The sequence below is a fragment of the Meles meles genome, chromosome 9 (assembly GCF_922984935.1).
Source record: "Meles meles chromosome 9, mMelMel3.1 paternal haplotype, whole genome shotgun sequence".
NCBI classification, from domain to species: domain Eukaryota; kingdom Metazoa; phylum Chordata; class Mammalia; order Carnivora; family Mustelidae; genus Meles; species Meles meles.
Genome location: NC_060074.1, coordinates 74,043,355 through 74,058,841, shown reverse-complemented (window position 1 = coordinate 74,058,841; position 15,487 = coordinate 74,043,355). Strand labels below are relative to the sequence as shown.

General features: G+C 40.4%; 1 protein-coding gene across 1 annotated transcript in view; it reads left to right on the top strand.

Annotated features, from left to right (window-relative positions):
* The window catches only part of PDE11A (phosphodiesterase 11A), a 380,104-nt gene that overhangs the window by 191,233 nt on the left and 173,384 nt on the right, over window positions 1-15,487 (top strand). Inside the window, exon 6 of the mRNA XM_046018850.1 lies at window positions 604-736. Within this exon, the coding sequence (XP_045874806.1) occupies window positions 604-736 (133 nt within the window). The remainder of the gene's footprint in view (window positions 1-603; window positions 737-15,487) is intronic.

Here is a 15,487-nt window from a genome sequence, read left to right as displayed (position 1 = left end):
ATGTTTTTGTTAAGAAACTCTGAGACGTACTACAAAAATAGTTACGTAATTACTAGATTGCACATGGTCAAGATCTGCTCTTTTGCTGCCTTTAAAATTTTGTAAACTCGTATGTTAATTTAAAAAAAATTTGTAAACTCCTAATTTATTTCCTGATTTTTTTCCTCATTCTGGGGCTTAATATTTTCCTTTGTCAAACGTCCAGTCTGCTCAGTTAAGGGGTGTGAGCTGGGGAGGTCCGTGGAATTTATTATCCCATGGTGTTAGCATCCTCTTGTCAATTTCAGTCATTACTTCATTTCTTACTTTATGTCTGTTTACTTTGGCCCAAATACAACCTAGAGTTGTTCTCTGGATCATAGAGAATCTATTATTTCTTCCCATGGATCTGATTATTTTACATTACATTACATACATTACATTACAAAACAGTAAGTTTTTTTGAAGGAGCTACAGATAATTACCTCACTTTTTTGTGACTCAAGTCACTTATCCCTTCTTAAAGGGGAGAGATGATCCCACTATGAGTGTAGTTTTATGAGATTTGCTTTCAAGCAAACTTATGCTTCTCTATTTTCTGACTGCCTCCTTTGGTTTTGATAGTTTCAAAGAAAGCGTGGAGAAATCATCATATTCCGACTGGCTCATAAATAACAGTGTTGCTGAGCTCGTAGCTTCCACAGGCCTTCCCGTGAACATCAGCGATGCCTACCAGGATCCTCGCTTTGATGCCGAGGTAAGAGGAATTCTCTGGGTGCAGTCTTAAGGTTCACTTGTCACCCTGGTGATGGTTTGGTGTTGAAGCAAAAGAGGGACATCATATAGAACCACAGCAAGCCCTGAGTTTACAGGCAATTTTTTTCTTTTTGCATCTTTCCCCTATGATCAGATTTTTAGCATTGCCTACCGTAGATTACCAGAAAAACCTCGTCTCTACTCTGATCCATGGCAAAATGGCTATCTGTTCTGTATTAGTTTGATGCTGTTTTACAATTACATATACAAGTACCTATATCTTGACTCATGAACATTTTATATTAAACATAATTTATATTAAACTATGAAATAGTTATCAATAAAAATGTATATATAACATAGTTATTTCCCAGTAGATGCTAGAACAACTACCATGTCTTTTAAAATTGCTCCTGATAAATGGTAAATTGGTTTGTTATTGTTTAATGTTAATTTTGTAGGCACATTGTGCTATATGCAGAATATATTAAAGCAGTATAGATTCTGACTTGCAGATGTTTAAATTCTAAGTATCTACAGTATCATAGAGATAAATTTACATGAATTTATAAAATACCTGTATGTGTGTGTGTGTGTGTGCAATAAATTACACGTCTTCGATTCTAGATTGCCAAGCTAAGATCTAATGAGTAGCAGGAGTTTTTTGGCAAGGAAGGTGAGGAGATGTGTTCCAGGCAAGGCTGAGAGAGCATGGGGGCTGAGGGTCTGGAGAGCTGAGATGAGTTAATGCTGCCGAAAGCACCAGGTAGAGAAGGCTGGAAGTGGCAGCAGAAGCCAGATTGTTCCAGGACCTTGAAAGCCACGTTACGAATGCCCTGTGCTGTCCTATGTCTGGGGTGGGGCATGATGTGGCAGGAGGCTGCAGTCTAAACTTAACTTCAAACTTCAGTCATGTCATCTTTGCAGATCTCTGCAGGGAAATTTTTCAGTCCCCAAAACTCACCACCTCTCAGTAGCTGCCTGGAGCTTTCTTCCCCCAGGCTATGTCCCCTAGGAGTTTCTAATAATTCCTGAGCATGGAGCTCAGCTGCTCCTACCTTGCAAATCCTTTCACAAACTCCCAGTCTGGGTTGGGAGTCTCTGCAGCGTGCTCCCTCTGCTGTCCCAAACTTGACCACCCTCTGGCTCTCTTCAGTTCTGATGCATTATTTCTGAGTTTTGACTTACCTTCCTTAGGAAAGTACACAGTCTAAAGCTTCTTTAGTTGTCCTCCTTTGTGGGAAAATACCACCACCTTTGTTCTGTGGCAGAGCCGAAATGATTTATAGAGGTCAATATTTGTTTACTTTACTAATATGATTGGGTTAGGACTGCTATGACAGGGTTTTGTGATTTGCTGTGTTTCTTTCTTCCTTGCTTTTAGAGAAAGAATCCTGAAGAACAGATATCTAAACACAGCTTTATGAAGGAATGGTCTCAGTATTCTATTACTGACATCAGTAATAGCTAAACAAAACTGAAAGGCTTGAGGTTGAGTTCTTTCCCAAATTTTAGCACTAAGTTTGGTATGGATTACGGTTATTCTGCTCTTAGCCTTGTACCTTAAAGTTAAATTCTGGGGAAAAGAAAGAATCAACAAATTAGACCATTTTAAAAAGTTGGTTATTAAGCCATATGTAAAGATATAACAAAATACAAGGCAGTGAGCACCCACTACCCAGTTTAAGACAAGAACATGACTATTACTTGTGAATCCTTGTACTGATCTTTCCTAATCCCTCCTTCCCCTTAACTTTGCCTGCAGAGGTAAACCTATCCTAATTTGAACTTAACCTTCTTTTGCTTTTCTGTATAGTTTCATTGCATATGTCTGAATCTATGCCAAATAGATCATTATACCTTGCATATCTTTGAACTTTATATACATTAAATTATACTGTATGTATTCTTCTATGGCTTGTGTATTCGACCATATGTTCCTGAGTCATGTGAGTTTGCAGCTCATTCATTTATTTTCCCTGTGCCAAGTATCCCACTGTATGAAGAAGCCTTGCTTTTTTTTTTTTTTAAGATTTTATTCATTTATTTGACAGAGAGAGAGAGATCACAAGTAGGCAGAGAGGCAGGCAGAGAGAAAGGAGGAAGCAGGCTCCCTGTGGAGCAGAGAGCCCGATGCGGGGCTCGATCCCAGGACCCAGAGATCATGACCCGAGCCGAAAGCAGCAGCTCAATCCACTGAGCCACCCAGGTGCCCCCCCTTGCTTTTTTTTTTTATCCACTATGCTGTTGATGGACATTTGGGTTCCATGTTTGGCTGTCACATACATAACTGCTAAGGACTAGTGTCTATACCGTGGAGTCTGACAGGCTGGGTCATAGGCTAGCAACATCTTCGCCTTCATCAGGGAAGGAAAAATTCTTGTCCAGGCATTGCTCATTTTTTTTTTTTTAATGAAAAACAGCACTTGTAGCAAGCACAATTCATATCTCAAGAATATTTCTTGCTCATACAATTCAGTGATGTTGGATATGCCATCTCCTTGTGTCTTCAGACTCTTGCCACATCTCTTCCTGATTAGTGAGTGATACAGCCATTTTACATTTTTCTCTGCACTTACAGTCCATTCCAATAAAGCAGCATGCTCCACTCATCTATAAAAAGAACAGTGTGGACTCTTGAGAAGAAATGCAACAATTACTTCGGTGGGATTGGACCCCAAAATGTCGTGCTTTTATCCAGTAGTTAGAGGCAACGATGCCTGACGACAGTAAACTGTGGTAGGTTAAGCAGTGACTATTTCGTGAAATCACTTTCTTCCCTCTGATAAAATAAAGCATGTACTTATACCAACATTATTTCTTGGTCTTTCACCTAAAATGCTTTCAATCTGCCACATATCTAATACTGAATTTCAAATGCAAATCTGAAGACGCATCATACTTGATTTTTACATGGTCTCTTTGCATTGTATTGGAATTTAAAATTATAAATTTAAAATTTATATATAAAGTTATATAAATATTTTTATATATAATTTTATATGTATATATGAATTTCTAAATTTAAAATATCAAATTATTTATGTTTCCCTTCTCATGGTAAGGGAAAAAATTGGTAAGGAGTTAATCCATGTAGATGGAGGTGAGAATATTCCTGCAAGCATTTAGTAGACATGTCCTATGAATGTGTGTGTGTGTATGTGTGTTATGTATTACACTAGAAAAAGCAAAATTATTTATCTGCGTAGGCTTCCTCCCTTCTCAAGTATATTTTGCCTCAGGGACAGGTATCAACTGTTTATGTTAATAATGAATGAGACTCCAGCCTAAGCCATGATGCCAAGAGGCTAAGAGGCTCTAACCTTCTCCCCATGAAGCCTGATGTAAGATGGTGTAGATCATAAGATAAAAACAACCATTTCAGATAATATTTCTTATTAATGTTTTAAGTGTTTTCCTCAAGATAAAAAAAAATGTCATGACAAAATGCAATTGCTTTGTTCTTGCACTAAAAATAATTCTGGAATCATCCTAGAGGTAGAAGGTAACCTTTAGAACTGTGTTGTCTTCCTGCAAAGGTTTGAGTTCTCTCTTCTTGGTTGACTATGGACCCATAATTTTTATTGGTAATCATACTTGAGTAATTATTTATTACTGGTAGAATATAGGGAAATAATTTTTTAATCCAGGTTAAATGGAGTATCTCCCAGAGTTCTCTCCACTGGAAAAAGTGCTTGCTTTTTTGTTCTCTACACTCACTGACTTCCCTGAATAGTTTGAAACTGGTTAACAAGAATGATAATGGTATCATGGGTAATATGCAGAATGGTATCATGGGTAATCCCTTTCAAAGCATCTCCTATTTTTCCTACAGATTTTCTCAACATAAGTCTATATAATGAACTTAAATTTGCCAGAAATATATTTTCCTGAATGTTGGTATCTATCCTAAATTTCTCAATGGCTCAATGGCTAATTCTGGCAACTTGAATTCTCTTTACTGAACATGAAGAAGGACCCCAATTCATCAGACAATGTAGTGTCCTGGGATAGAACCCCCCAAAATGGATTGGTCTTATTCTGGGATTTAATATTATAGATGTGTCAACTTTCAGTTAATAGGAATATTAGAGATTTCTTTTTTTTAATTATTTTATTTTATTTATTTTTAACTTATTTGACAGAGAGAGAGATCACAAGTAGGCAGAGAGTCAGGCAGAGAGAGAGGAGGAAGCAGGCTCCTGGCTGAGCAGGGAGCCCAATGTGGGGCTCAATCCCAGGACCCTGAGATCATGACCTGAGCTGAAGGCAGAGGCTTAACCTACTGAGCCACCCAGGTGCCCCAGAATATTAGAGATTTCTTTACAGATGAGGAAACAGACTGACTTGCCTAAGACCACACAGCTTCCTTGAGATAGGGCCTAGAACAGACTGGCCTTTCTGATTCCTAATTTAATTCCCTGACTGGTCTCCCGTAAGAACCAGCTGCAAAGGAGTTGCATGGGCAATGGAATCACCATTCCCATCTTCCCTCTATCTGCAAAGGCACATGAATGTTGGCCAGCAGACCTACCTCTTTGTTCTGTCTGCTCCACTCACCTGCTGTGTCATCTTAGGCATACCACTTGCATATACATTATAACATGTGAAATTATATACAGTTTATAAATGATGCAGTTCTATATAAATATCAATGAAGATATTTGTCTGATTAAGGACTACTTTCTGGGGCACCTGGGTGGCTCAGTGGGTTAAAGCCTCTGCCTTCGGCTCAGGTCATGATCCCAGGGTCCTGGGATCAAGCCCCACGTCGGACTCTCTGCTCGGCAGGGAGTCTGCTTCCCTCTCTCTCTCTGCATGCCTCTCTGCCTACTTGTGATCTCCGTCTGCCAAATAAATAAATAAATTAATCTAAAAAAAAAAAAAGGACTTCTTTCTTTTTGGGGGGTGGGAGCAGGTTGGAAGAAGCAGGTCTTTTTCTCTAAAATGTGGGACCTTTACACAGAGCAGCAGACCAGCAGACCTTGATTATAGACAAACCAGCTTCAATTCTCTTCATCCCCAGACACAGTAGGGAAGGAAGAGGAAAGTTGCTAACCAAAAAGGGGAGTTAAGGATGACTGTTTGTTGACAGTAAACTAAAGATGGTGGCACTAATCTGATAACCTCTAGGTCTTCAAGTTAGCCAGGTCTCTTCTTGTCTTCTCAGAGGAGGAACAGTAACAGATGTTAGTTACAGAGGTGGTGAGGCTGGATACATGTCCTATGGCCTTGGGCTGCCGTGGAGAGATGGTCACCATATCCTCTCCTCAAGGAGCCAGCAAAATGCAGACTTGGCTCTTCACAAGAATGGCCAGACATCCAGGGGCCAGATTACCAAGGCACATTAAGGATGATCAAATTTCTGGAGTCAGCCAGCCACACTGTCCAAGTCCAAACAACCCACCAGTCTTTAAAATGTATAGCTGAAAAATCGATTACTCTGGTATATTTCACATGCAGCCCCATTCCCCACATTCAAATCACAGTATCCGTTAAGGCAATAGATAAACTCCAGAATCTCCGTGGCTTAACACAATAGGAGTTTAATTTTTGTTCCTATTGAGCCCAAACGGACTGTCCTGATCATTGGTACTGCACAGGGAGATGTTATCTTCTCCATGAATGAAATCATCCTGCAACCACCAATGAATGACTTGCCCAGTGAACCATCTTGTGGAGTCTTCAGATCACCAGCTGGGCGCCAACCCCAATACATCTTCTCATGTGCATTTGGTAGTTTCTTCCCCAGTTTAAATGAACACGGGAAGCTTGTCAATTGGGGGATTCACGATGCCAGTGGCTATTTTCTGTTAATAAGAGAGAATTTACTCTGCCAAGCTCTGCCTTAGCTGTACAGCTAACGTGGAAACTAGATTTCCAATTTTGGTGTCTTTCCTACCTTATAATCACTTCTGGGAAGTCCTCACAAGCTCTGCCCAAAGATATGCAGCAAGAGAATGATCCTTACTTTGAAACCTCAGTTTTGAAACTGTTGGTCTTCCTTTTAATAGAAACTACAAAGGAAAGTGTTTCATGTGATATAAAGCCCATCCCAGGTGCTGCCAAGAACTTGCTGTGAAGGCTATAGGGCAAGTAATCATAGTTGTCTACCTGCTGGGTATTCTCTTTGTGACTGTATTAAATGTTTAATGGAGTTCCCTCCTTGTGGGGAGGAGAGCAACTTGGAGGGCAAGCTGCAGTGATTACTCGCCTTCTGTCTGCCTGTTTGAGTTGACTCTGAGGAGTGGCACCTGCTGGGCTTGATGGCCTGCATGGTTTTAAGGCCAGACTCCTTGGCTTATGGGTAGAAAATCATGACAGAATGGTTATATAAGATACACACAGAGCAGAACTAAATTTCTGAGCTCCAAATTCTGCGACCTTATGAAGATCACGGTATGTTCATTCTGTTACAAGACTCTGTTACATCTTCCATGAAAAGGATGGAAGAGAGAAAAGATATACCTGATTATATTTATTCACTGTGGCTCAAGAAGCACTCATGTTCACAGGTTGCCATGTAGGTGGGTTTTTATAGTCTTACCCATCATTTGCTCCTTGGGAAGAAGGTGTCCATGCTCGGCTCCTGAAGATACTGACAGAACACCATGTGTATCAATTTTCTATTGCTGCATAATGAGACACCACAAATTCAGCAGCATAAGACAAACATCCATTTCTTATCTCACAGTTTCTGTGGGTCAGAAAACTGGGCACTGCATAGCTGGGTTCTCCACTCCAGGGTCACACAAGACTAAGATCAAGGTGTTGGCTAGGTGACATTCTCATGTGGATTTTGGCATTTTTCAAAGCTTGTTCAGGTGATGGCAGAATTGAGTTCCTTGCAGTTGTAGACTGAGGTTTTCCTTTTCTTAATGACTGCTGCTAAAAAGTCTCTCAGCTGTTAGAGATTGCCCTTAGGGACTAGCCATACAGCCCTCTGACAACATGGCAGCTCACTTACTCAAAGCCATCAGGAGAATCTGACACAGTCAGCTGTGACAAAGGCTTACCAGGATGTCAGGAGTGACTTACATAATCACAAGAGTGGCTATCCCATACCTCTGCCACATAACATAACCTAATCTAGGAACTGATGATCCTGTCACATTTATGAGTCCTGCCCACACTCAAGGGGAGAGGATTCTACCAGACTTGTAAAAAGTGGAGTGTGGGAAATGGGAAGAGGCCTAAAGAGGGCATCTTTAGAATTCTGCCTACCACACTATAATAATGACTACACTTGCATCCACACAAAGTATCTCTATCCCATAAGATCTTCCATATGTCCTGCTATGGAGTAATGTCCACAAGAAAAAAGCCACAAAGAAGTACATATAGAATAATGTATAGAAGTATGTAAGGAATGATATATGTACATATATACACATATTTTTCTGGTAGACCCCTCAAACCTAACACGTCTAAAACAGAGCTCACAACTTTTCTTCTCCCAAGCCTACTCCTCTCTCTGTTTCCCTATCTCTATTAGGCAACTCAATCATTCCTGATGCTCATGACAAAATTTTGTAGGCATCATTCTCTCATGTTGCACATCTAACTCATCAGGAAGTCCAGCTGGCTCTACCTGCGAAATTTATCCAGAATCTGACCACTTCTCACCACTCGACTCCTACCATCCAGTCTAAGCTACCCCCATCTCTGGGCTATTTCATGCCCATGGCTTCGTCATCTCTGCCCCCTCTACACTCTGTTCTCAATATAATAGCTAGATGCTTTTATATGTTAGGTCAGCATATCACAACTCTGCTCACAAACTCTTCAAAGTCTCTTTATGCCATCACTATAGGAAAAGCCAAACTCACAATGCTTTCAGAGGTTTACAATGCCCTTCATAATCTGGCATCTCATTAACTGACCCCAGCCCTGACTCCTAATTCTGCAGCCACACTGGTCGTTTTGTTATTCCTAGAACATACTGTTCACACACCTACCTCAAGGCCTTTGCACTGGCTATTCCTTCATCTGAAATACTTTTACCCCAATATCTCCATAGTTCAAATCCTCACTTCTTTTTTTTTTTTATTTCTTTTCAGCGTAACAGAATTCATTGTTTTTGCACCATACCCAGTGCTCCATGCAGTACGTGCCCTCCCTAATACCCACCACCAGCTCCCCCAACCTCCCTCCCCTCACCCCTTCAAAACCCTCAGATTGTTTTTCTGAGTCCATAGTCTCTCATGGTTCACCTCCCCTTCCAATTTCCCTCAACTCCCTTCTCTTCTCCATCTCCCCATGTCCTCCGTGTTCTTTGTTATGCTCCACAAATAAGTGAAACCATATGATACTTGACTCTCTCTGCTTGACTTATTTCACTCAGCATAATCTCTTCCAGGCCCGTCCATGTTGCTACAAAAGTTGGGTATTCATCCTTTCTGATGGAGGCATAATACTCCATAGTGTATATGGACCACATCTTCCTTATCCATTCATCCGTTGAAGGGCATCTTGGTTCTTTCCACAATTTGGCGACCGTGGCCATTGCTGCTATAAACATTGGGGTACAGGTGACCCTTCTTTTCACTACATCTGTATCTTTGGGGTAAATATCCAGTAATGCAATTGCAGGGTCATAGGGAAGCTCTGTTTTTAATTTCTTAAGGAATCTCCACACTGTTGTTCAAAGTGGCTGCACCAACTTGCATCCCCACCAACAGTGTAAGAGGGTTCCCCTTTCTCCACAACAACACATGTTGTTTCCTGTCTTGCTAATTTTGGCCATTCTAACTGGTGTAAGGTGGTATCTCAATGGGGTTTTAATTTGAATCTCCCTGATGGCTAGTGATGATGAACATTTTTTCATGTGTCTGATAGCTATTTGTATGTCTTCATTGGAGAAGTGTCTGTTCATGTCTTCTGCCCATTTCTTGACATGATTATCTGTTTTGTGTGTGTTGAGTTTGAGAAGTTCTTTGTAGATCTTGGATATCAACCTTTTGTCTGTACTGTCATTTGCAAATATCTTCTCCCATTCTGTGGGTTGCCTCTTTGTTTTGTTGACTGTTTCCTTTGCTGTGCAGAAGCTTTTGATCTTGATGAAGTCCCAAAAGTTCATTTTCGCTTTTGTTTCCTTTGCCTTTGGAGACATATCTCGAAAGAAGTTGCTGTGGCTGATATCGAAGAGGTTACTGCCTATGTTCTCCTCTAGGATTCTGATCAAATCCTCACTTCTTTTAAAGTCATCTTTCAAATGTTACCTGGTAGTAAGGTCTAACAACCTTGCTATTAAATCCCCTTTACCCTGCCCTATTTTTTTTCTCTATAATTCCTAACACTTTCTAATATGTAATCTATTTCTGTATTTATTTATTTTTGCCATCAGTCTTCTCTCACTAAAATGTAAGCTCAGCGAAGGTGAGGATTTTGTCTGTTTTGCTCACTGATATCTCCCCAACAAGTGGAATGATGTTTAGTACTTAATAGTCATTATTGTTCAGTGTTGTTGAATATTTTATCTATGTTATTTATGAACATATATATTGTTGAATATATCATAGATTGATGTATGAGCATATTATATATCTGTAGGAAAAGATCAAGAAGAACTTACACTAAGTTGTTAATAGTTGCCATGTCTAGAGAGATGACAAAATTTGAGATTTGGATTTTATTTTTACTTAAAAATTTCACAAATATTTGTATTATTTTTGTAATCAGGCAAAATTATAAAGCTATTTTAAAATTTTAGACCCTTTATGTCTTATGTGAAATTATATTCTGCCAGGCTATTGTGAGCCCTCTAAAAACCATAAATTATTACTCAGAGCCAGAAGTGAAAAATAATGCAAGATTTCTAAGTAAATTAACTTGCCTTGTCATATCTTTGGGGAATTCAGATGGTTATTCTCTATTGCCCTAGCCAGCATAGAGTGCTGCCTGAATTTTATCCTAGGATCCTTCTTTGCCTGAGACTGTCCCAACAGCATGTGAATAAAAAGCCTTTACAGATGAGCTGCTGCTGCATCGGGTGACTTCTTGGAGTGCATATTCTATTTACAAATACAGTCACCCTGACATTTATTCTGGTCTTGCTTTTAGCTGACATTGTGCTTATGAATTCAACTCCCAATAATTAGTTGCGCTCTAGTGCATTATCTGTGAAGCTTTCTCCCTTTCTTTTCATACTAGATTCAAAAGAATACCTTAAAACAAACACACTAATGTACAACTAGGCATTATTTAGTCATTATAAGCTGTAATATTCTATTGCTTAATTTAGGATTTCCCCCCATTTGTATGGTCATGGAGAGAATTTTCAGAGCCATTATTTATGGAGTTTGTCTTCTGTCTGGAGCAGGAATGACCAATTGGACCCAACATTTAAATAAGAAAGATTCAGCAAATGGGGGGAGTTGGGGGGAAATGGCAGACAATAACTAAAAAGTAGGGCAGGCCTTATGCATGGATGGTTTGGTGATGTATGTATTTGTTACAAATTTAGGAGCCGTGGGAAACTCATCAGCACCCAGATCTCCTCTGTCATGGGTGGCTGATGCCCAGAGTTACACTGTTAAATCTAAGGTGTCATTACCCTAAATCTATCATGCTTCAATTCCAGTTTTTCCATATGAAATTCTTTCTCTGATTTTTTTTTTTATTACTAAAGCCTGTTGAAGACAACTCAATAGTTCTTGCCCTTGTCACGTAGCACTTAAGGATAATGGGCCTCCAGGCTCTAAGATCCTTTGACTTAGCACATTAAAGCCCATTTCGCCTGTCAGAGCCTCAGAGCCAAGCACTCCCGTAGTCTGGGATGCTGAGTGCTAGCCCAGCAGGACAGTTCATTGTCTGTTTCCTATAATGCCTTCTGGTCTATCAGCTATGCTGCTGTCACAAAGGAAATGCACAAAATTGAAACCATTACGTGATAGAGCTCCATGGATCTGCTAAAAACCATTTGCTTACCAGCAACCTCTCAGTTGCTGATACTTAGTGTAAGCCAGTTTGAGATACCTCCCGGATAGTAAGGTTTGAAGACTGGACAGTGGATGGAACAATTCCAGATGACCAGGAAGGTGAGGAGGGTTAGGAGGATTACTAAGACTTGACTAAAGTATAGAATGGAGAAGCTGTGGGCAGTGAAGCAAACAAGGGTCCTCAGAGTGGAACAGACTTCACTGCATAGGTGGTCAAGACAATGCCTCAGTTCTAAGCCCAATGATCAGGGATTTTTCTAGGAGTACTTTGTCAGAAATTTAAGGAATCATTTGTAGGTATGTTCTAAAAGCCATTAGGACTGATCCTACATGTAGATAAGGTAGGCAAAAAGAAACTGCCTCTCTACTGTTTCAGAAAAACCAAGGGACTGACGTCAGAACATCTCCACACTCAGCTTGTCCTAGCGTCAGAATTTCTCTGGTAGACTGACATTTGGGAGATAAAGTATTGCTTTAAATTATTGCTGGGGCGCCTGGGGGCTCATTCAGTTAACCGTCTGCCTTCGGCTCAAGGCATAACCCTGGCATCCTGGGTTAGAGCCCCTCCTCGGGCTTTGCACTCATCAGGGAGTCTGCTTCTCCTTCTCCCTTTGCCCCTGCCAGTTCTCCTGCTCATACACTCTCTCTCTTTCTCTCACTCACTCTCTCTCTCTCAAAAAAATAAATTCTTTTATTTATAACTAAATACATACAGACAGACATATATACTAAAATTGTACCTACATTTGTAGGGAAAGGAAACACATTGAAAAATAAAGAATAGTGTTACAGTACCACCGACTCACTTAACATTTCCACTGACTGCCTTTGAGAGGCTGGAAAACATCTCAAGTGTATTTTGATGGCTCCAAGTAGAGGCATGCACTGGAAAGACCCAATGAGGACACTAGACAAAATGTTTAGGCATACACATCTTTAACTGGAAAGAAGTAGGCACTCCCAGACAATATGTTTAAGTATAGCCTTTTAGAAAGGCTGATTAGTCTCACATGGTCTAACATCTGGGACTCTAACGATGTGAGTTTTGAACTGAGAATGTTCGGGAACCCTGTGGAACAGTGGGGCCGATATTTGGGGGCAGGTATTCCTCTCAGTATTAACATTTGCAATGTTAGTGTTAATGTTAATTAACATTTGCAATGTTAACGTAAATGTAATATTTACACTTACAAAACACCTTGCAAACTTTGAAATCCTTTCACACATATTCCTACAAAACAACTTGGAAAATGAGAAAAAGCACAAAGGAAAAAAGATGAGAATTGGCTATAATGCCAAAATCTGGAGACAGCCAGGGTTGACATTCTCGTGTGCATGAGATAAATGTCAGTAACAAAACTGAGACATAGAAAGTTTTGGTGACTTGGTTGAGGTGAAGAGGCCAATAGATATTTTTGAGCTCCATTGACTGATACGATCTGAAGACCTGGGTTATCCGATGAACAGAGATGATTCTTTCCTTCTTACTCTGTTATCCCTCTTCGCTCCTGTTTGGGGTTCATTCTTCAGGTGTCTGGTGCTTCCTTTGATGGGCTTCATCTCTTCTCCTTTAGCCCCTGCAGAGGATGATACATGCTCTCAGTCCTTGCTGTTTCATATGGTCGTATCGACTAATCAGGATTTATTTAACTTTTCAGAAACAACAGCATTGCCACAGATAGGCAAGTCGGTGGGGGGAGGGTGTTGCCTTAATATCTTAAAATAAAAAAATTCATTCTCATCATACTCTACCGGGCTTTCTCCCCATGTCCCGTCATGCTGGGCTCATCAAACCTGCTGATCATTATCACTCTCTCTTCCTTATTCTTATCGCCGATTAGCGCCAGCTTCACTTCCTTCCCTCAGCTGCAGTGGGAATGATTTAAAGACATTCTCAGCATTCTCTTTTTGCCCCTCCTCTCCTCTTGTGTTCAGTCCATACAAGCCTCCAGTGTTGGATCTGTGCAACTCCACTCTCTCAGTGTGGCCTTCCTCTCCTCTAGAATTAACCACTTGAATTCTGTCTTTCATCCCATCCCTTCTTGCATTGCCTGTCTTTGTCTTCAGTCATCCCATTTTTGGTGCTTCAATGACCCATTTTTGGGGGCTTATCCTAAATTTGAGCCTACTGTTCCACGTTAGTTCTATTTAGAAAATAACTTTCCCCCTTGTCTACAAGTAATTCACTATCCAAAATTTAGAAAGCAGAAACAGTAGTTTAAAAACTCCCCTAGACAGAATTCTTTCACAATATATACATGCATCAAATCATCACGATGTACAAACAGAATATGTTATAATTTTGTCAATTTTACCTCATCAAACTGGGGAGGAAAAGTGGTGGCCAGAGCTGAGCCGGGATGGAGGAATGAACAGGTAGAACAGAGAAGTTCTGAGAGGCAGTGAAACTACTCTGTGTGATACTGTAATGGGGGATACAGGCCATTACACAGTTGTTAAAACCCGTGAAAAGTACAGCTTCAAGAGCCAGCCATAATGTGAACTGGGGACTTTGTAGGACAAATGATGTATCAGGGTGAGTTCATCAGTTATAACAAATGTAGCACACTGGTGATTGATGTTGATAGTGGGGAAGGCTGAGGTGAACGTGTGGGGCAAGAGATGGGAACTCTCTGTACTTGCACTCATATTGCTGTGAACTTGAAACTGTTCTAAAAAGAAAAGTCTACTTAGAAAGTAAAGAAACAGAAATTCCCATAGGCCAACAATTCAGAGGTACTTAGTGTGGTTATATTTCCAGGATATTCCAACATATATGATAACTGTTTGTACACCTACAGATACCCACACTGTTATCACTTAATGTATTAAAAATGTCCATGTTTAACAAATATTCTTCTATAGCATGATTTACATTCAATGGATAATATTCCATCGTGTAGATGTGCTGTGCTTTCCTTAACCAGCTCCCTAGCCTCATCATTAGTAATGCTATGATTGACACCTTTCTATGTAACTTTTGTGTGTAGCTATAATAGCTACCATAGAATAAATGTCTAGACACAAAAATTGATGGGTCGAAGGATATTTATACTTTTTTCGAGTCTGGATACACATCAATAAATCTGTTTCCGAAAAGGTCGCAACAGTGTATTCACACATTTGAAATGCTATAAAGCCTTAAGTTTACGAGCATGAGCTTTGGAACTCTTTTCCATCCCAGCACTGACCCAATCATCTTCATTCCTCCCAAAATACCAGGTCCCCTCCAGTTCAATTTTCATCCTTTTCGCCTTTTCCTTGCACAATTTCTTCCTTGGTGATTTTACTCACTCACTCCAAACCAGAGGCTGATGACTTCCAGATGAGTGCCTCAGCTCCTCCGTCTCTCCCACCACCATCTCAGTTGTAACTTGAACTCAGAATCATTTTGCTCAGACTGTGTTCCCCACATCAGGGAACTCCAGCCGCTCTTACGCAAACCAGAAATTTCCATGTTATCCTTGGCAGGGATGGGAGAACCTCCTCAGAAAATGAAATTCTTTGGGGGCACTACAATAATAATTTTTGGTAAACAAAACTCTTATTTCACTGATCAACAGCCTGAGGTTTTTCTCACCACCAGCCTCTCAAGCTGTCTCTCTCCTTGTTTCTTTTACTCACCGCATGTTCTCATCTGAGGAACCTCGTTCCTCAGCTGCTCCAGATCTCCCAGGAGAGGTTAGAGTGGGGCTTTGGCTGGCCCAGAGTTGGCAGAGGCAACTGTCCCTCCTTCTCCATGCTGGCTCAGGGCTACCGACCGCTGTGTATGACACTCAGCGGAACAAAGTAGACCCAAGCATTCTAGCGCT